This window comes from Lathamus discolor, chromosome 1 (assembly GCF_037157495.1).
Source record: "Lathamus discolor isolate bLatDis1 chromosome 1, bLatDis1.hap1, whole genome shotgun sequence".
NCBI classification, from domain to species: Eukaryota; Metazoa; Chordata; class Aves; order Psittaciformes; family Psittacidae; genus Lathamus; species Lathamus discolor.
In genome coordinates this window covers 56,978,946-57,000,716 of record NC_088884.1, presented here as the reverse complement: position 1 = coordinate 57,000,716, position 21,771 = coordinate 56,978,946, and the positions used below count along the sequence as shown (strand labels likewise).

Below are 21,771 nucleotides of genomic sequence, written 5' to 3'. Positions count from 1 at the left end.
TCACTCAAGGCGGCGGCGGGGTCTGCGGAAGAGGCCCGGGCCCGCCGGCGGTAGGCCTGCCACGGCCCTTCGGGAAGTGTAGTCCTTCCTCTCCCCGAGGCGGAGAACGATGGCAGCGCCGCTACCCTCCTCCCCGCGGGGTCTGCTGGGAATTGTAGTTCTTCCCTCCGCGCAGCTCAGCAGTGGAGGGCCGGGAAAGACTACATTTCCCAGCACTCCCCGCGCCGCCGCTGTTGCCCCTGCCCGCCCAGCGCCGGGCGGAGCGGCGGCTGTAAACAAACCGGGCGGCGGGCGATGGCGGTGGTTGTGGGTTTTGCTGTGGGGCTGTGAGTGCTAGTGTGCGCCGGGGCCGGCGGCTCCGGGGTGCTCCCCGCACAGGGCTGCGGCGGTACGGGGTCGGGGCTGGCGGCACACATGGATGACAGCAAGGTAAGGGGCCGACTCGGCAGTGCAGGGAGCCCGGGTGGCCCTCCTGCGCCTGGCTCCGGCGGGTTCAAGCTCCGAGCGGTGTGCAAGTGTGTGATTTGAGCCCCCGCAAGAGTGAGTAGGCAGGGAACTGCGCTTGAGGGGAGTGCTCCCGGTAAAGGGTTCTGAAGTAAACTTGTCCGGAGCCTTCTCTTGAAGGCCTCTGGTTGCTGTTGATAGGAAGGAGGGGTTGTCCCCTTCGTTCTCCTTGCTTGCTGCCTGCAATGGAGCACAGCGCTCGGATGCTGCTTCTGGCTTTTCCTCAGAGCTCCAGAAATGGGCCAAAACCTAGTGGTCTGGTGGGTGGATCACGTCTCTGTAGCACCTCTGTACGAGCTTTAGCTGCAGCCTTGTAATGTGTGCTGGTGCTTTGATTCTTCCTGCATCCGCACATGAGAGCAGCACAGCAGCATCCCTGAAGGTACAGGTCTTCCGTTTAAGCAGAGTGAAACATCAGAAGATGAACAAGGAATGCCTCTTTTGCCTGCTTGTACCAGGGTGAACCTAGAGCAGGACCTGTAGGGCACGTGTGAGGACTGAGAAAATAACTGCTGTGTCCACTCACTACAGCAATTGACAATTGAAGCTCCCTGTTGAGTCTGAGTATTCCAGATCACTAGAGTGGTTATGGTAGTATCCTGGGGTTTGTGTCAGAGATAGGTCACTCCTGGGGACCTAAGCTAGGTGAAACCATGCTTGAGTTAAGTCATCTTCTGACTTGGAATAAACTCTCAGCTTGGCTTTAATGTTAAAACTGGTCATGTGGCAGTCATGAGCTTGTGGTACCTTATCTGTTCTCAAGCTACCTGGTTTTTTTCCCACTTGAATTTTAGTAAAAAAAAACTACAATGCCTGTGCTATCTGCCTTAATACAAAGGAGGAAAAAGTACTTGATATGGTTTCTTAGGGAGTAAATCTAAGAAACTTAGATGTGGTCAATAATCTTGACAGTATAGAAAATCCACAGAATGGACTGTAAGTATTTGGAAGATTCATAATAATTTGCCAATTTAATGTATATACTATTTGGTTTTATTGAGCCTTTGTCTGAAAGCTGCAAAGGAGGGTGGGAGGAATCAGCATCACTAAAGTCAACCAAATGCAAGAACTGCAGGAAGGTTGTGTAATAAGAGCAGTAGTTTTGAAGATCCAGAAGATGTAATTCTGGAGGCATATGCAGCTTGTGAGTATTAGATGATTTTTCTTTCTTTTAGCGTTAAGAGCACTTCATTTGTCCTGTATCAGAATTAACTCACTGGTAACAGGAAACTTCCAAATTTTTCATGTATAAAATATTTTTTGTCGATTGTTGTGTCTTGTGGAGACCTGATAATCTGTTAGCATTTCTTTTTTTTTTTTTTTTTTTTTTCTTCTGAAACGTTTTTGGACATATTTACTAAATAAACTACATCTTTTCACCCAGTAAGACAAGTCTTTATGTGCTTTTTTTTTTTTCCTTAGAAGAATTGATGTCAAGTGAAGGGGAAAAAAGGAAAAGGCAAACAGAGTGGAGTATCTACTCCTATCTTCAGTCTCAGCTGCAGTTTCCTAGTATGATGTTTTGACTTAAAACTTATTGCCCAGATACTTGCAAGGACAGTGGCACTGAAAATGGTCCAGCCCAGAACCACTGAGTATGGCTGTACCTAAGGAAAGCTTTGAATATCTTTCTTACCTCAGCAGGTTTTTCATTAAGTGATAACCTCAGGGGATATTGGATCCTCATATCTTCTGTTGAAACTAGCTGATGTTAGTAAGTGCTCACTGCGTTTGAAAGGCTTCACTGTAGTTGTTTTGAAAGGCTGTGGTTCCTTTCAGAACAAGTTCATAAGGGTTTGGTGGCTTCATTCAAGAGATCCCATTTCTCTTGGGAGGCCTCTTCCCACTGCTTGTTGCTGTGTCAGGATGAGGCGAGCCCTATTTATACTTCATCTTATAGCCAGTGTGGTCTTACAGCTTGAGCCAGCTTGTCCTTGATATCTTCTGAAAGTTCACTGAGTCACGTTTTCTTCCTTACGTGAGAGGGTTGGTCTGTCTGTTCAGAGAGTCTTACCTGTGAACTGAACAAATGTGACTGTGAAGGGAATTTCCCTCTAGAAACTGAGATAACTAGGGTACATTAGTAGTGAAGTAACCATTCTATAGCTGCATCCACTCAAGTTCAGTGTTTTGCTTCATCTAAATTTCATAAAGAATTTAGAATTGGTCTTGCAGGCTGTTACGTTTTCCGAATTCTTAGTGCAGTGTAATTTAGCCTTATCTGGTTTAAGAGCATTAGAAAAAGGGTTCGTTGTAACACATTTCTCAAAATGGGAAGGAAATAGTAAGAAGTAAAGGGAGAGGTAGAATATCTGAATGTCAGATCTAGAAAACTTCTATGTTTCAGTTTTATATCATGTTCTTAATTATTCACAGGAAAAACCCCCAACCAAACCCAGAATACAACCTTTAATTTCTCTCATAGAGCTACTCTGAAACTAGGGCTTGTTCAGATACTGGTCTCACTTCCCATTGCTGTGGTTTGAGTTACTGGTTGTGAAAGGGAAAGAGAGTAGTGATATAGGTGTTCTTGGCAAATAATCTCTGTTAAAATAGCACATATGTACCTCTGAACTATTTGGGCACAGGAAAAAGGAGAAATTTTGTCACTCATTTCTACTCATGAGAAATTAATTACTCATGTAAGTATTGCCAGAGTGTACCCTACATCCAACAGCTTCTTAAAATGCTTTGTTAGATCAAGGCAGTTACTTACAGTTGGATACACAAAGGAATGCAAAAAAGTAGACTTAGGAAGACCTTTTGTTAACCAGTGTCGTGGTTTAAATCCAGCCACACAGCTCATCCACTCACTCCCCCCCTTCTTTTCCTCCCTCTACTCCCGGAGGGACGGAGAGGAGAATTGAAAAGAATGCAACTCCACGGGTTGAGATAAGAACTGTTTAGTAACTAAGGTATAACAGAAATCACTACTGCTACCGCCAATAATAATAATGATAAAGGAAATAACAAGAGGAAAGAATACAACACCTCAACACCAGCCGACTGATAACTTGCCCCCCGCCCCCAACCAAGCACTGACCAATACCTCGTCCAACCCCGCATTCCTAGCCCTTCCAGGTAACTCTCTGTTACATCCTGGGCAACATGCTGTGGTATGGAATACCTCTTTGGCTAGCTTGGGTCAGGTGTCCTGTCTCTGCTTCCTCCCGGCCTCCCCTCATCCCTGGCAGAGCATGAGACTCACAAAGTCCTTAGGGTAAACATTACTTAGCAACAACTAAAAACATTGGTGTTATCAGCGCTGTTCCCAGGCTGAAAGTCAAAACACAGTGCTGCACCAGCTACTAAGAAGGAGAAAAAACTGACTGCTACTGCTGAACCCAGGACACCCGGTTCTGATGACAATAAAGTTGTCCACTCTTCAGATTTTTTTAAGAGTAGATCTCAGTCCCTTGCCCTTGTTTTAATTCTGCTATATGAACTGAGCCAAAACATGAATGAGCAGATGGAGTTTTAATAAGTGTTTTTTTTGAGATAGATACTTTATTTATAAATGTCTTTTTTTAATCTATTTTTTTTTTAAGTAAAAGTGTCACTCTGATTTCAGCCTTTACAGGTGAGGTTATCATTGGCTTTATGCTAAGTTAAATTCTTCAGACCTTCAGCTAGCAATGCAAGTATGACTCCACTTAAGATGATTCTTTGAGCTGGATCTCAAGTACCAGTTGGTGGAACACTTAAGAATGTCTTATTTATCAGAGAATGAACGAAGAGTTGCTGGAAGGTGCTGACTGATCAGTGCTATCAGCATTGCTCATCGGTAGTGCTGAACAGTAATTCAGATAGTATTGTTTTAATTTGCCAAATTGTCGCGAACCTGCAGATGTCATGGTGAGGTCAGCTTTATCACAATCTTCTGTTGGAGTGGCTTGGTTCCTGTGTGCTTGTGAATGCTAGTAGCCATATTATGTGTGTATCTCCTTCCTAAGGAGGACCTCTTCATTATGCAATCTGGCAGTGCTTCTGTAGAGATCTGCTGAATCCCTCTAATAAAAAAAAAAAGAAAAAAAAAAAAAAACAGAAATCTGAGATATTTTTCTTTACTGGGGCAAGTAATTGCAGCCATTTCCAATTCCAGGTCAAATGATCTTGTACCTGAACCCTGATGCCAAGCACGAATGATGTTATGATCCAAGTACTGTATTAAAAGGGAGGGAGTTATGTTTTACTATTTTCTCAAGTTTGAGTGCACTGAAATAGGATGTTGGTCAGATTTCTCACAAATGCATGCCATTATGAATATTTCTATGACAGATGTTTTATGATTAATGTTGTTCTGGGTCTTGATTGCACATTGCTCCCTGAAAAGAACCCCAAATCCTGACTGCTGAATGCTAATAGTTCACATCCTTTTGTAAACTCTAGAGGAATACAAAGGGAATAAAAAAATGTTTGTTTGCTTGCTTGTTTTTTCTTGGTCTGTTGCCACATTCAAGCTAGCGCTTCTTCTTTTGCCTTTCTGTCACATCGGCATGGCAGCTGAGCAGGCAAACATGACTAGAAGCTGGGGACGTGGGATGGTGGCAAAAGATTTATCAGGCCTATTTTTTTTTCCCATCTGGGTTGCTTAAGGTTACAGGATGAGCTTCTAAATATTGGTGAGTAAAAACTGTTTAGGATGCAGGGTTTGATTAAATTGCTTACCAAACTAGCTGTGCAGGATGATGCATAAGTGTATGGGGAACTCCAGTTCAGCAGCCATGAAGACAGCATGAGTCTTTCAGGGTGGTGTGAAGACAGATTATTAGAGCTTTACTGCTTAAAGTCAGAGTTAAAAGGGAAGGAAGCCTTTAATTATTTCTGTAGTCCTAGTGGTTAGAGCATTGGCAAGGAGTGACCCAAGGGGTACAAGCCTTCTTCCTCTCTTAAGAGATCTTGTGTAGTGCTGCAGTGGTAAAAAATCTTGAGGGAGAGAGAGCAGTTAGTGTACCTATCTGTAGAAAGCTCTCCAGAGGGACTAAAGGGAAAACAATTAATTGGTAATGATAGATCAAGGATGCATTTTCAATGTTCAAAGCAGTTTACACCAAGATGCTGGCTGGGGAAAGGTCGGGTACTATTTGCTAGTATTAAACTGCTGTTAGTGAGAAACAGAGTGGTAGCAACTATTTCCCTGCCTGAGGTTCTGGTGAAAGAGCATGGCTGTGAGATGCTTCTGTGTGGGACTGAGGGTTGATGCAGTGTTTTGTTCATATGGCAGTATGCGGTGTGCTGGGGCTCTGACCTTGAGTGCTAGCTCACTCTTCTAGAAGGTCAGCACTCAAGGGTGGCAAAAGTTTTTTAGGAGAGCTAGAGTGTATGTGTCTACCAGACCTAATCTACCTCTTGAATTCAGAGATTTTCTTGAAACTACCTTGCATTGACACAAAAACCCCTCAGGTACTAAAAGTGTTTGAGGACTGAAGTACTTTGGCTGTAGCGTATAAAGTAATAGCAAGAAATCTTTAAAGTGCAAGTAATAATAGATGGCAAATGTTGAGTGCCTACAGCCCCTCCTGGGAAGACTATGCGTATTTCTAACTCCTGCTGATGAGCTAGGACTATAAAACACACCATGCATAAATACGATTGTGGTTCCATGAGAGGACAGAGCTGCGCTTGTCATGCCCAAAAGGGGACAAACTCTTTCTTTTCTTTGGAGCTTCTTTCCTCCTTGGGCATGGCTGGTCAGTTTTGTCCTATGTTGGTGAATATAATCTCTGAACTAGGTGATATTAAGGAGAGCACCTTGCAAGAGTGAATGGATTGTTCAAACTGTATTCAGCAGCTCAAATGTTAAAGAGCTTGATTTTTTTTTTCCCCCCTTTGCTTTTCTGAATGTATTGTGTTTGTTTCATTATTGCTAGATGTCCATTAAATACTTTCTGTTCCTCCATTTGCTTATGGTGGGCAACTACTCCTGAATAAATTAGGAGAGGCTACATAGAGAGGATAGAATTCTGTTGGCATGTGATTGTTGACTCACTTTCCAAAGAGAATAGGCTCAATTGTATAATCCTTTCTTTCCTCCATTCTAACACATGAGTTCAGTATGTTGTTTTTATTGCAGCCTGCTAAGTTTGTAGAACAAGTGACTTCTTTGAGTGTCAAAGCCGACTTGTTTTGTAGTATTGCAGAGTTAAAAGTGCCTTTTTTATGATGAACTCTGGTATTTTGTACACTGCCGGTTAGAAAAAGTCTTTTCTGTATAGAGCATGGTGAAATACGAAGCCAGCAGTGGAATTCTTGTGTGCAGGTGTGTGTTAGGTGTGTTTCTCCACACCCCCTTCATTCAAACAGTGTGGTCAGAATGCAAATAAAGAGAAATCTTCACTTCAGAGGGTAGGTGGGGACTGTAGCTAACGTAATGCTTTTACAGGGCAATACTATCTGATGGACAGTGTACTAAGTTTCAGGCGATATTTAAGACTTTAACTCTTGTGTCATGCTGTCATGTTAAGGGTAGAATATTTGGGTGGGGAAGCGTAGAGCAGGCATTGAGGAAACTATACCCTTTTTTTGTTATTTGTAGCAAGAGAAGCTTTCAGGCCTCTGAAAGGGAGCCACAAAGAAGGCTGGGGAAAATGATGCCAAATCTGTACTCCATAGGACAAGAAACTATGAAGTTACATTTCCGAAAGGAAGATCTAAATTAAGCGCCGGGGGGAGTTGAACACTGGGTTAGGTTGCACAAAGAGGTGTGAGGAGACAATTTGCCAGGCTATGTAGTAATGTTTTGAAGGTAAACATGGGCAGAGTGGATAGGTACGACTGGAACAGAGGCAGGACTCAATGTTAGTGAGTTCCCTGTTTAGTAGAATTCCTCAGAATATTCTTTTGAAAGAAGTTGGGGCGGGAGAAGCTCAGATGGCTAATGAATAATTCTGACAAGTTTCAACTTTAAAATAGACTGAAACTGTAGTCATTTCGTTGCAACAAAGCTAAGTTTTGGGTTATGTTGATATAAATAAATATTTCTTTTTTTCTTCCAAATTAAACTGTTAAACTCCATAATTTAGTATTTCTACAGCTGGCAAGTAGACTGAGACATGCTCTATTGAGTGGCACCAGGTGTCAGGTTGACTGAGCACTTCCAGAGGTTGACCAGAGGGCTTCAAGGAATATCTTTGAAGATACTCAAAGGCCATTTGGACACTGTCCTGTGCAGCCAGTTCTAGGTGGCCCTGCTTGAGCTGGGGGAGTTTGAACCGCATGATGTCCAGAGATCCTTGCCACCCTCAACCATTTTGTGGAGCTCCTACAGATCGGATTAATAGCATTTACAGTAGGGCTGCTTAAGCACTGACTTAATTATGAATTGTATCCCTCGCTTTTTTTTGATGTTGCCACTGAAAACTTCATACATCAGCACCCTTACTTCCTCTGTTGCTCCAGAATCAGTGAAAGCATATGGAGGATTTTCTGCTTGAGACATCTCGTAGGCACAATGACATGGCTACAGTATTACCTTTGCAGAACAGGATCTTTACTGTACCCTTCGTTTCCAGGTGGTTGGAGGCAAGGTAAAGAAACCAGGCAAGCGAGGTCGTAAACCAGCCAAGATAGACTTGAAGGCAAAACTTGAAAGAAGTCGTCAGAGTGCAAGAGAATGCAGAGCCAGGAAGAAGCTGAGGTACCAGTACCTGGAAGAGCTGGTTTCAAGCAGAGAGCGAGCCATCTGCGCTCTCAGAGAAGAGCTTGAGATGGTAAGAAACTGTCATTTAGCCTAGCCCTCAATATTTGGGGCCTGTCCTCATGGACTCTTGTTCTCAAAATCACTGTGACTGAGAGTGGGATTTGACTAGCCATAAGGTATCAAAACATCAGTAACAGATGCATTCAGCTGTTTGCCTACTTTACATGTAGAATGCAAAACTCATGTCATAAGTTATCTGCTGATTTTGAACTGGAAGCAATCAAAGAAAGTGCCATCGCATATGACTCCGTTGTCTTTGAAATGTTTGTTTTGGAAAGCCTCTGACAGAGGTAGAAAGAGGTAGAGGATGGAAAGAGATGTGTTAATGTATCAAGGGGGGAACATATATCCACAGTGAGTCACTGCTTCCCACAGATGGTTGTCTCTGTTGGGGAGGTTGATTCTTGCAGCATACTCTCTGTGTAGTTGATTGCACAGCTGTCCTGTGTTCTAGCATGTATAAGATGGGTGTCTTGGCCAACTAAGCTGCATTAACCCAAGAGAATGTTTCATCTGGAAACAAAAACTCTGCTCCTCAGTGATATTGAGATGCCATTGAAATTCCACTGGAGCCGAGGCTATTGCCTTGACCTTGCAGCAGGTTTGTTTGAACATGCAGGACTCATCACAAGTGAATAAGGTTAGGATTGGGTGGAAAGTCAGCCAGCTGACCACAGATTTTTTCAGTGTGCTTCAGGGTTTGTCAATGAAGAATTCAAGACGAGGGAACTAGGAATAAGGCCCATGTGCTGTAACTGTGCCTTACACAATCAGAAAGGCCCTCTTAATAGTCAGTCAGCCCCACAGTCATGTGAAATATTTTTTTTGTAATAGGCCATGAACTGGAACGGTATTCTGGCATGGCAGCAGCGAGAAAATGCACAGTGTTCCATGTTGTTTAATAATTACAGTATTCTGTCTAGTACTGCCACCAAGTAGTAGTTTATTGCCTGAAATTGGATTTACTGAGGACAGATATGCAACCATGGACACGTGCTTAGCTCATTAGCCCTCTGCAGTGTTGTAAGAGGCTTCAGCCCAGTAAATTCAAACATTAAATGAATATACCGGAAGGTAAAGATTACAGTTCTGTTTTGTCTGCTAATGTGATCCTGGCAGCTTGCTAATGCCTAATGTGTTTGCATATTTCAGTATAAGCAGTGGTGCATGGCGATGGACCAAGGGAAAATCCCCTCTGAAATAAAAGCCCTGCTAACTGGAGAGGAGCAAGGCAAAGCACAGCAGAACTCGGCGAAACTCGCCAAGGCTGGGAAGACAGAAGCAAACAGCAGCAATCCCTGTAAGTATGCAGCCTATGATTAATTCCTATTTTGTTACATCTTTTGTGGTGTAGGAGGGTGGCTGTGGTGTAGGAAGAAACATAAGGATGTGCTTTTGGGCACAAATAGTTGATTGAAGCAAAGAGCTTAGTGGGTGGTACAAAGACTCTGTGTAATGTTTACATGAACAACATAGAAATTACACTAGCTAGGAAGCTGGGCAGTTAATTTTAAAAGAAGACTCAGTCTTTGTGTCTCACCAAGGCCTGTGGAGACCTGTGAAGACCTGAAACCTTCATCTTTTACAGCATTTTCTGTTTTCCTAATGCAAAGTAAATGGAGCACATAAAACATAATTGAATTTTAAAAACTCCATCAAGAAAACATTATTCTAGCTGCAAGCACTCAGAAGTGAGAAATGCTAGACTTGGGATTTCCTTTGGAGTCTTCTTTGTGCCTCGTTTGTTCTTGTCCAGGGAATGAAATTAGGTTCCTCTGGGTATTGAAAGGTGAAAAGATCATGTGAGTTAAAGTCATATTCCTGACCTGTACATGCAGAGGAACAGTTAAAGTATAGCATGGGCAGTTCTATATCTCACATCTTCTAATTTTGTATTATTTCATGTGAAAGGTTAAATTACACTTTACATTTTTTAAAGTAGGAATTCTTACCTTTATATTTTTAAGAAATGTGAAAACCACATCTGTAACTGTAACAATCTTCCCCCATGGTGCATCATTCGCAGGAAGCCAATGCAGAACCTTCAGCACTGCAGCAGAGATAGCTTGGTAGCTAGCAGAAGAATGCTGTTGTGAGAGAAGTGGATGCATCCCCAGATGCAGGGGGAAGGATCCCAGACTCCTGTCATCTTTTTGCTCCTCCCCACATGCAACTCCTTGATTATGGTGTTCCCAGGCCTGCGTGGAATGGGGCTTCTGGGTGTCTGTGTAAGCGGAGCTTTGTACTTCCTTTCTCTGCACCACCCTCCCCAGATACAGCTATGGCAGCTTTTGGGCATTCCCAGTAAGAGATGGGGGTTGCTTTTGTGTCAGAGCCCAGAATTAGACTGGGTCTGTGGTTGTGATTATGTGGTTGGTAACTGTTATGGGAGTCTGAGAGGTTCTGTAAAATAAAAGCAAGAGGAAGATCTCATAACAACTTTGCTAAGGCCAAGTGCAGTATTGTAGGTCGAGGAGAAGGAACTGGATCAAAAGCTTTCAGCAGTAAGGTTTATAATAATGTAATTTGTAACCTACATAAAGATGTTGCTCTCAGCATCCCTTTATAATGCAGCATGGCTTTTATGCAATTGAGGAGAGGCACTAGATATATTCTCTGCCCATACTTCTTTCACAGGATGTATTTCCCACCCCCTGTGCTCCTGGTAGGATAGTTAAATCATGTCCTTTTACCTTGCTTCTAGCAGTGGAACAGCTGCAATCTCCTCCCACCCATCATGCCCTGCTATCTTTCTGTATCTACGTACACTTTCAGCCCTAGTATCTTTCTAGACTGAAACTTAATATGAATTTTGCTATGCTATCTTTGTTTCTCAGCCAAAGATAATGCCAAGAATTTGGTAGCAAGGAAAACAAGTTGCATCAGCTTGGTTTTATGGTAAGAGAGGTGATGGCAAATTCTTGCAGGTTGGTTTTCTCATCTTAGGTATTGACAGATAACCTGCCACTTTCTTTAGATCGCTCTTTCTCCAGTGTACACATTTTGCATTGATGTGATACAATGTGGAGAGTTTAGCTCTTAGGATTTTCAGTGGAGGTTTTGCTTTCTTATTCTTTTGTTTGTGGCAATGTCTTTCTCTGTATTATATGAAGTGCATGGAACATTTTTTAATCTCATGTTTTCTTCTTTGTTTCATAGAATAAATATTATAATGAATGACTTTGCTAGACTGATTGTTGTCTTCTTTTTACTGAAATAATGTGGTCTGTTTAGCATTATCTCAATTCAGAATTAGTCAACAGCACTGAAAATAATAAAGTGCTGTATTTCAGTGTACACCACAGTTATTTTCACAATTCCATTCTGAGAACTCATATATTAATCCTTAAAGCGTATTTTTAAGTTTATCCTCTAGACCCTCCACATATGTCCTTAGTTATCAATTGCTAGAAATATTGCATAGACATAGTAAACTGTCATGAAAGATAAGTAACACTGAAGCAGAGATGGGGAGGATATGAGAGTTGTGTTGTGTCCTTGTGCCCTGTATTTTAAGCTCTGAACTGCAGTTTGTCCTGAAAAATAGCAAGAAACCCAACCCGTAAGTTTGGGGATTTCTGTCTATGTTGAATGTTTGCCTGTCCTTTTTCTGGATTCTTTGGAATTAAAAAAACAAACCCTAGGTTAGATGTCCAGAAGTATACTCCTTGAACTTTGCAGTTGGATTTTGTAACAGGATCATGCCAGAAGTATAATACGTTAGAATTAGACTTACATAGTCTAGTTTCAAATGTAAACTGTGCCTTGTAACATTTGAAATATGTGTTTAATTACGTGTCTATTTAAGTGTCTTTCTGAATCAGGATTGTAAAAAACATGCAGAGGAGTTATGGTATGTATGACCAGAACAGCTCCACTTAGCACTAGGTAATGTGACAAATGCAGCTCTGATCTCACCAGATATTCCCTACTTGCTCTCTTCCCTCCACTTTATGTCACTTCCTGTGATATAAAACAAGAAACTTCTTGGGAGTTTTCTTTTATGGAGGAAACAGAGAGTTGGAATTCCTCGTTGTGATGAGCAGCAGTTTTCATCTGTTCCCCATAATGGTGGCTCCTGCTTCATGGCTTAGCTAGCAGTTGGCATTACAGGATTGTGTTTGGCAAGCCTGGGCCCAGCTCTGTGGCGTGAACAGTGGCATCCATGTTCTAACAGGTTCTTTGTGCATCATGCAAATGGAACAGGAGATGTGTTACAGCCTACATCATCTTAAACCATTTCCTTGTTTGTCCTGCAAGCCAAAATACATGTGATACATAGTTAGAGGCTCTAACTGCAATTTTCAAACCTGCTCTAGATGCTGTGGTTCATTACAAATTTAGGAGTCCCTGCAACAATCATTATTTAGATAAAGTTCTGTGGCTTCCATCACATGGCAGATTGTGCTATAAATGTTCTGGTCTTAGATGGATCTTCAGGAGTCCTTTATTTTGGAGTTTAGCAGCACCCCTTGAAACCTAACAAGTATTTGTGGTTCATGCTCATTTGATACTTACAGTCTTCATCCATATTGAGGTGTCTCCTAGAAGCGGTATAACCAGGCCTGATTCGGAGTCTCATATGGTACCCTAAATAAAGGAGGATGGTTTAGTTTTATCCTCTTTTTGTGTGCAATGGGTATAGCCTTCCACCCATTTCTCCTGCCATGAGTGTGTGCAGCTGGTTCTCTCTCACAAACATTGAAGAAAGGAAATAAACCTGGAAATGCTTCATTTTCCCACTTGCCATGGAAATCTGATGGTCATCTAGAACTATTTGCCCAGCTAAAGGTGGGTATCTATCCACAGTCTTCAGAAAATGCTGTCTGTAGAATTTGGTGTTCACAACAACTCTGGAACTCTGCTACAGTAAGGTAATAAGACTGGACACAGTTCATGCTGATGGAGTGAGCACCGCACAGTTACACAATCCTTTTGGAGAATGTAACCTAAAGGTTTACCGGATAGTAGAAACTCCATAAAAAACCCCCCATGCAGTAAGTCTTGCCTTTTCATATGCTATATATGTGCTTTGTGCGTAGACTCCTAAAAAGTGGATACATTTAATTGACTTGTCACTTACCTGAGAACATTTTGTATTCATATGTAAAAAAAAAAAAGAATCAGTCTGCTTTTATACCTGATAATAATAAATGTTTGTCAAAAGAATCTGTATTCTAATATGTGCTCTTCAAAAGACATGTATCAGAGGTGTTCATTTTTTAATGGGTGAGATAAATTTCAAAAAGCTTTTCTCCTCCTTGACAGCTGACTCCTGATTAGCTTTGTGAGAGTGCCTGTGACTTATTTTTCCTTCTTTCTCTTTTTACATTTTAGGGTAAAGATAAATCTACATAAATAATGAGTCTAGTTCTTCGTGGCATCCCATGAAGAGTTGGAGGAGATTTGGCATCATAGTTCCATGTCCTGCTTTATAGTAAATTATAATCTCTATAATTAGCTATGAAATTACTGTTAATATAAGGACCAAATGTGTGAGCCTAGTCTAAAAATTCAGAGAAATCAAAGGAAAAGCTGAAATAAGAACGCCGGTCCTTCTCATTATGCTTATGAGATACAGCATGAGTGACAGATGATCACCTGAGGTAGAAATATCTTTTGTAGGTAAGCAAGGCAAAACACCAGCTTGTGAATGTCCTGCTCCTAGTGCTGCCGAGCATTAATTTCTGTGTAAGTTATGTCAGTAACCGAATTTCTTGTATGACTCTTGTGAATTTGTATGGGAAAACAGAAGTTTCTAATCCTCAGTAAAATCTGAGGTATTTGTGTACTGAATAGCGCATCAATGGACTAAAATTCAACTGATGCTGTACCTATGGAATGTATAGATTTGTATGGGTGGATATAGAAGTAGAATTTGTAGTGTCAGTCACAGCAATTGCCTTAAGCAATTTCTGCAAAGACTGTTGCTTGATATTATTTATACCATTATTTGTATTTTATCTTAACATTTTAACTAAAAAATGCTGTCATTGTTCAGCTAATGATTTTCAGCAACACCTCATTAAAACAAAACCCAAACCCAAACCCCTAAACAACCGACTTTCAGTTTTTGTTTCCTCCATTACAAGCACTTGGAAAGTAAAAGTTTTGCTTCCATAACTAGTACAAGATTTGCCTTGCTTTTTTGTGTGTCTGCCTGTAACTCACAACTGCCCTGATCAATGCTACTAACTGCTGCTTCAAGCTATTCTGTATATCTTTATACATTAGGGTGGGCAATGGTGACATTCTTAACTATGCTGCAGCTGATATGTATTCTAGTGATGAAGGATTTGTGAGTAAAAGACTACAAGTGGATTAAGTGTGTGTTTTCATGAGACAGGGTGTTTCATGTGAATAGAAGTAGCTTGCTACGAAAGGTGACTTTTTTCCATACCTTCTTTCTCATGGCAGCTTTCAGAATACATTTTGATCAAGTCGTACAGTGCTGGTGACAGCAATGCTGTGTATTCCTCTAGTAAAGCATACCAGCAGTGTCCTCCAACTTCACCATCTCCTTATGTGTCATGCTCCGCATGCCTGCTGGTGTAAGAACAATTCTTTCCTATTCTCTATCAAACATAGATCCTGCTGTGTTGCTAGGTTAGTGTTTTCTGTTTTGCATTTCTGGGCTTTTTCTTTCCCCTTTGAAATCTACTTCTCAGTATGCATTCCTCTTTCCCTACAGAAAAATAGTGTTCTGTAAATCTCCTTTCTTCCCCAAGTGGCCTGGCAGCTATTTCTCAAAAGCTGTCAAGGGTTCCCTCTCCAGAGGACTACATAAAACCAGGGGTTATTCTCCTGTTTCTGCCTCTGCAACATACTCTGTCACCCTCACCAGCTCACCCTGAATACCCCTTCTGTGTTTTAAGCTCTTGGTAACATCAGCATAAATGCTTTTTCTGCACTACAAGCTCTTAATAATATTATCATCCTTGGTAGCTCTGGACCTGCTTCTTGTTTTGCAGCCTAGCAGAAGTAGTGCTGATACCAGCTCACCACAGAGCACTTGTTTCAAGCATTCTTACTGCTCAGGGACCCCCAGTACAAGAGGGACATGGACCTGCTTGAGCATGTCCAGAGGAAGTCAAAAGATACTCCAAGGGCTGGAGCACCTCTGCTATGGAGACAGGCTGAGAGAACTGGGCTTTTTCAGCTTGGAGAAGAGAAGGCTCTGGTGACACCTTAGGGCAGCTTCCAGTATCTAAAGGTGGCCTACAGGAATTGCAACAGCCTGTAGGGACAGGACAAGGGGGAATGATTTTAAACTGAAAGAAAGTAGATTCAGATTAAACATTAGGAAGAAATTCTTCACTATGAGGGTGGTGAGGCACTGGCACAGGGTACCCAGAGAAACTGTGGCTGCCCCATCCCAGGCAGTGCTCATGGCCAGGTTGGACAGGGCTTGGAGCAACCTGGTCTTGTGGAAGGTGTCCTGCTTGTGGCAACGGGTTGGAACCACATGATCTTTAAGGCCCTTTCCAACCCAAACCATTCTGTGGTTCTGTTTAGCTGTATGATCAGGAGGAAAGTGACACTGTTAGCAGAGAGCAGCAGCAGACAGCAGTGACAGCGTTGGGCAGCTGTAGATGTTGGGCATGTGTTGAAACAGTTACACTACTTACAAAGCTGTATGTCTTCTTTCATTTGAAACACTGAGATTTAGATTATTCTGTTACTTGTATTTCTGTATAATTGCAGGTTGCCCATCATTTTGCCCAGTGACAAGGTTCTTAAACAAAAGGGTGAATTCAGCTTAGATTTACGTATCTGAAACACTCTATTGAGCTAGAGGAGAATTTGTTTGCAAGAGAGAAAATTTTGGCCCCAAGGCCTTTACCTCATGAACATCAGCCAGAAAAGGTTTCATCAGAGTAATAGTGTTAGTTTTCCATTTAAACCTAAAATCTTATCTGGGTTCTCAGCTAGAGACAGGGGACAGAGGTATCTCCTAGATTTCTGCTCAGCTAATTACTCTTGTGACCGGTATCTGTGTGAACCTTCACAGGGCGATAGCTCATTCATACTGCAGGGGACTGTTGATGAGAACCAAGAGCATTTCCATTCTCACTTCAGCAAGCTGCATTTCTCATTACTTTATTCTTAGGGCTTCTTGCCTTCTGAAATAAAATAGTAATTAGCTTTTTAATTACTAATATACCAATGGAACCAAAGTGGATTACTGCAGGTGTTTGAGCAACAGCCAATTAACTACTACAGCTTTCTGGATTTACATAATCTTGTGTCTTTTCGCAGTAGCTGCTTAGTGTTGTCATCGTTGTCATCACCACACTAAAGGAGTGGCATTTTTAATGGAGTTGATATTGTCTACACATGCTAGCAGATAAAGGCTGACTGACAGCTGGAGAGTGATTATAAAGGCTGTCTGTTTTAATCCCTCTGCCATGAACGGCTTGTGGAATGAGCACAATTGCAGTTCTGTGGATGTATTAATAAGAAAACGTAGGCACAATGATGAATGGCCTCTCAGGGTTGCTTCCATTCACCTTGCAGTTTTTTCTGAATCATGCCCTTTGCACGAAATAAGTCATATAAACTGAACAAATTTGCCTGTTATTAACACAACTTTGCCTTGGTCTATCAGAAAATACAATCATCAGCTGTAACTTTAAATATTACCTGTTAATATTGATGAAAATTTTGTTCTTTGTTACTGAAAAATCTTTTTTCCTGTCTTCATGAGTATGTATCTGCCCATGGTGGGGGGTGGAACTGGATGATCTTAAGGTCCTCTCCGATCCAAACCACTCTATGGCATAAGTTAAAAAACCCTTGAGAAATAAAGTGTGGTTTCAGGGAAATTTAGAAGAAAGTAATCCTGAGAACTAGGGTGAGAATGCTACTGGTTTTGCAATAGCAAGGAAAAAAACCCTGGATGTAAGGAACGACTTACAGAGTGCTCTGTAAAGCGTAAGGAACACTCATTTCTAGATCAGTGTGGCAGGTGGGTAGTTGGGCTCTGAGAGGCGTTTTTTTCTGTACAGACCATTGTTCCTCCCTTCACCAAGCTGGAGGTTAGCTGGGAAGACTAAAGAGAGGTACCACCTCCCAGAAAGATTTCTGCATGCTAATGATGAGGTTGCACTGAATTTGATTCTGCTTATGTGCAGTGTGAGCTGGAACTGTGCAAGGCTGATGCTATTGTACATCCTGTGCACACTCTGCTCATGCTACAAAAGCCACCGCAATAAGTCCTTCCTTTTACACTCTTTCAGCTGCGCCAGATCTGTGGAGAGTCTTGGTAGACTGCTGAAAGTGTAATTTTCAATTAGATGTTCCTCCTGTGTCCTTTCTCAAGCAAAGCGTCCACAATAACATCAAATACCTGAAATGTGAAATGTACATTTAAAAAATGTTTACTAGTATGAATAGATTTTTAGTGGAGGAAAGAGATTATTATTTCCCTTGAGGACAAAACTCCAAATGCTTTGTTACCTTGATAGGAATTTCTCATGACGGTTAATGCTATCAACAAGCAGGAAGTGGTCTTTTAAGATAGATACAACTAGGTAACTTTACCATCAAAACCATTGTATGGCTGTCAGGACGTGGCTATTTGTAGTGTCAGGATATGCAGGTGGCAGCCACTGCTTGGGGGTGGTGAACAGTCGTGTGGTAGTGGAAAGGCAGTGTGTCTGTCATTGCACCCAGGACTGGAGCTCTTGGGTGGGAGTTATGGGTGCTGTTGACAGTTCAAGAGCAATTTATGGAGAGCCACATTGTGCTGCATCACCCTCCCTTGAAATATTTTGAAATAGCTCTTTATGTGTCTATCTAACTTCTCTCTGGCCTGTTCTGAAGTGGTGTCTGCCTTCTGCTGGTGTTCTAAGATTATGCGTGGGTTAGCTCTGAAAATCTGATGCTTTCTGCCATAGGCTGGTGCTGGCAGCGCAACTCCTGATAAGAGGGCCCAGGGTCACATCTAACATCCCTCCTCTTAAGGAAAAAAATATACACCCTCAAGACTTCATTCTGAGAAAGATGCTCTGGATCAATATAAAAGACTAAGTCAATAATGTGGCAAGAGGTGTTTCAGAGTCTGCAAAAAGCCTGACAGCAGATCAGCTCCCAGCAATGCTGTGAGTTAGTAAGAAAATCAAGGCTACTCCCACCGCATTTACAGCTAACTGGTAAATAATCTGAAATCTTTCTGGCTTTAGATGTCACTTCATCATTTTCCTTCCTGTATTTGGATCAGTATGGAGAGGGGCTCTGCAGAGTGTGTACGGCAGTGGAGACTAAATCTCCAGGGATAAAGAGAAGTGCTATAGTGCCTTTGGAAATAAGATGGGTAATTACACCTGTGCATATGTTGTCTCTGCTGTCTAATTCTACACGCCCTCATGCCTTGATCAGTCCCTCCTCCCCAGACCATGGAAACCAAAGCACCTCTCCGTTTTACTTGTACGTGTGATGAAATGTGTCTGGCCAGGTATAAGATGAGGACGAATGAAATTATTTGGTGATGCAATCTTTTCTATTCCTCACAAATGTACGACCAAATCAAGAGCTGGCCTAAAATGGTTGAGATGCTGAGCACAAGGGAATTACTGCTGTCTATGCCACTTCTGAATTTTATGCGGGAGATAAACTGAAAGAAGACTTTGTGTGTGATAGCAGTAATGTAGAATAAATCTGTGGTTTAGGCCAGGCTGCTCACCAGAAGGTGACATTTATATAACAATCTTCCAGTAGGTGTGCTATGTTTTACTAGAAGCCAGTTCAAATAAAGCTCATGTAATTCATAATGGCCTATTCCACAACACTTGCTAGATTGAAAAGAGCCAACTAATAAAGACGTATTAACTTACAAAATCACTTAGGGGGCTAATAACCCTTCCTTTGAGTGCATGGGTCTGGCTTTAATAAACTTCAAATCTGCTTTTTGTTCTTTTGAACAGGAAGGATCTGATACTGAGAAAGGCTGAGCACTCAGAATTTCAGCTAAAATCGATGGCGTGCGTTCAACACCTTGGAAAACCCACTCCTAAATCAATGTCAATTAATTCTGAAGTCAAACTGGTTGAGCTGAGGAGACTTAGAAAACTCAGGGGATTCTTAACTGGGCATATGGAAACACTTAAGTCTAATTATGAGTGATAGCCACCTCGCTATCACCTCCAGGAGGCTGGCTGAAATATAGGTTCAAGTGGTGTGTGTCTGCTTCTCACTAGCCCTCACCCCTCAACTGGAAATTTGTAAAGTATGTTTAGCCAAAAATCCAGCTTTCTGCTGAAATAAAAAAGGGGGGGGACTCACACATAATTTGATGATTTGTAATAGTAATTCCCAAGTACAAGCCACTTGATACCAAAAGTAAACGGCAGTGATGGAATTTCCACTTAATGGATGTCCACTTAATGGAAAAAAAAAGTTTAATAGTTGGCACTGTGTCATGTTCTTACACAGAAAACAGTTAAGACTAAGGGGTGAATGAGCTAGAGACCCAGGAGTCCTCTCTCCCAGAACTGCTCATTTGCAGATGGGGCTGAGATGTGTTTGTGAACTGGGAGGTTTTGTTTGCTGAGTGCCAAACGTGCCCTTATAGCTCTGCCAGCTTCAGCCCGTGTCTGCTGGTTTCCTCCTTGCTTAGATGTGTGCTCACAAGCACACACACATACCCACGCAGGAGCAGTGGCTGGCATCCTGGGCGCCTTACCAGCCTTTCAGGGGAACACAGTGTCTCAAGAACTGTGTGAAGCTCCAGGGACAGTCACTGGCTATTCCCACGTTGAAGTGTGGATTCTTCAAGATGCCTTTATCTGAGGAGTGTTGCTTGGTTTAGTCCTGAAGTTTCCACACCTCTCTGTATGAGCTGGCACAGGCAGGATGCAGGACACAGAAACAACCACAAACCATGGATGAAATGCAAAGAGTAAATTTATTTTCATTACCTCACCAATTAGGGAGCCCCAAAGGAACACCCTGCAGAGGCACACAAGTGTGGATGCAGGCACCATGATGCTCAGTCCATGATAGAGGATCATTGAACCTGCTGGTTTCACCTGTGTTTCAGGGCACGCATAGTTTACCACAGTGCCTTGATTTCACCTACAGCAGGGCAGGAATCTCAAGCTGCCTCTATCACAGGCTTATGTTACTGAAACACAGATGTTCTACCTGTCCAACAGACAAGGCTAAACAACAATTAGTAAGATATATGTGTTCTACACAGGTGCAGGTCACTTGAGTGTATTTATAATCCTCCTTGCCAATCTTCCTTTTTTTCCCCACACCTCATTAACTTTCTTGTTGCTTCAGATGTATCACTGAAACAGTATGTTGGCAATGAAGAGTTGTGAGGGAGTGTGGAGAGATTTGTTTATATTGATCAGGCAAATCCTTCATCATTTTCCATTTCTTGCTTAGATAATACATGATCTTCCTTCTGAGTCTCTGGCATCTCTGGGGCCTTGGCAGACCAGAAGGACCAGAAGGACCTGGATGTGTGCTATCAAACCCATCCATTACCTGTCCTAAAGTGATGGAAGGAACGGAAAAGTTTGCTGTTTGCTCTGGCGCCAGGTCAGCACTTGTCAGTGTCCATCCATTTCATTGCAGGTTTCCAAAGTCAACACTAAGCATGGAGTAGCTGCCATTTCAAAAGTCAAGCTGCCGGATATTTTCCATCTTCAGCACCGCTGTACTATGGTGCTTTCTTCAGCTCTAACAGTGGCAGTGCCAAACTGTCAGTGGCTGGGTGTTACCTGAGGGCTGGAGCTGCTGGGGTGGCTCAGGCAGCCTTTCCTTAGGCACCTCTCATAAGCACAGTGTTCACTGGGGCATGAGCCCGGTCAGCAGCCACGGCTGATGGGATAATGGATAGAGATGCTTGGCACAACTTGGAAAAAAGCAAAAGGAAGGAGATGGGAGTGAGCACGTACGTATGCACCCGACATACAAGCACATCACTGCTCCTTTCGCTTGTGCTGTGTGGTGAACGCTGTTTTTTCAGACTGAGGATCTGTCAGCAATTGAAGCAGTTATTTGATTGCTCTGGATATCTTTTTTAACCGTACCAAAAGCTGTGTCATATAGAAGTAGAAATCAGGAAGGTTTATCAGTATGACTGCATAAAGGGGCAACTGCACTGGCCAACTGCTCCAAGTTCAAATGCAGCTTGTGTTTGTGAGGATGTGTTTTTACCAGTATAGTTTGGCTAAAAGAAGCTAGACAAGCAGAGTCACACTGATACAGCTGTGACTGAGCTTTACTGATAGGGAAAGGTGGTTTAGGAAAGCCAACCTCCAGACTTCACTGATGGCTGCAGGGCCAGTTAGGCCCATGATTTCAGGGCAGAACTGCCAGCTCCTCAACCCGGGGATGTTGTCCCTACCTGTTGTGTCATGGCACTTTTCCTGGCCAGCTTGTGTAGTTCTGCAGCCTCGGGGAGGTGGAGGAACAGGGTTGAGTTCAGAAGAGGGAAGGCTGCACAGAAGCCTGTGGTTTCACACCTGCCGGTGTGTTCTTTGGGCTTTCTGTGTGAAATGACATTTGGCAGGCTGTGGGTCTGCAGCGTGGCGCTGGCACCTTAGGGGTGGACT

The 21,771-nt window shown here is 42.5% G+C and overlaps 1 protein-coding gene across 5 annotated transcripts; it reads left to right on the top strand.

The window, feature by feature from the left end:
• Positions 1 to 250: 250 nt before the first annotated feature.
• CREBL2 (cAMP responsive element binding protein like 2) lies at positions 251 to 19,536 on the top strand. 5 transcript variants are annotated; one of them, XM_065672466.1, is made up of 5 exons: positions 251 to 429; positions 8,016 to 8,213; positions 9,356 to 9,503; positions 18,388 to 18,518; positions 19,129 to 19,536. In XM_065672466.1, exons 1-5 carry the CDS (start codon positions 415 to 417, stop codon positions 19,153 to 19,155), a joined length of 519 nt encoding a protein of 172 aa, XP_065528538.1. In that variant the 5' UTR covers positions 251 to 414; the 3' UTR covers positions 19,156 to 19,536. The 5 variants fall into 5 exon arrangements, with proteins under 5 accessions (XP_065528538.1, XP_065528563.1, XP_065528528.1 ...); XM_065672491.1 differs by lacking the exon at positions 18,388 to 18,518 and having other exon boundaries at positions 19,129 to 19,148; XM_065672456.1 differs by lacking the exon at positions 19,129 to 19,536 and having other exon boundaries at positions 18,388 to 19,014.
• Positions 19,537 to 21,771: the final 2,235 nt, after the last annotated feature.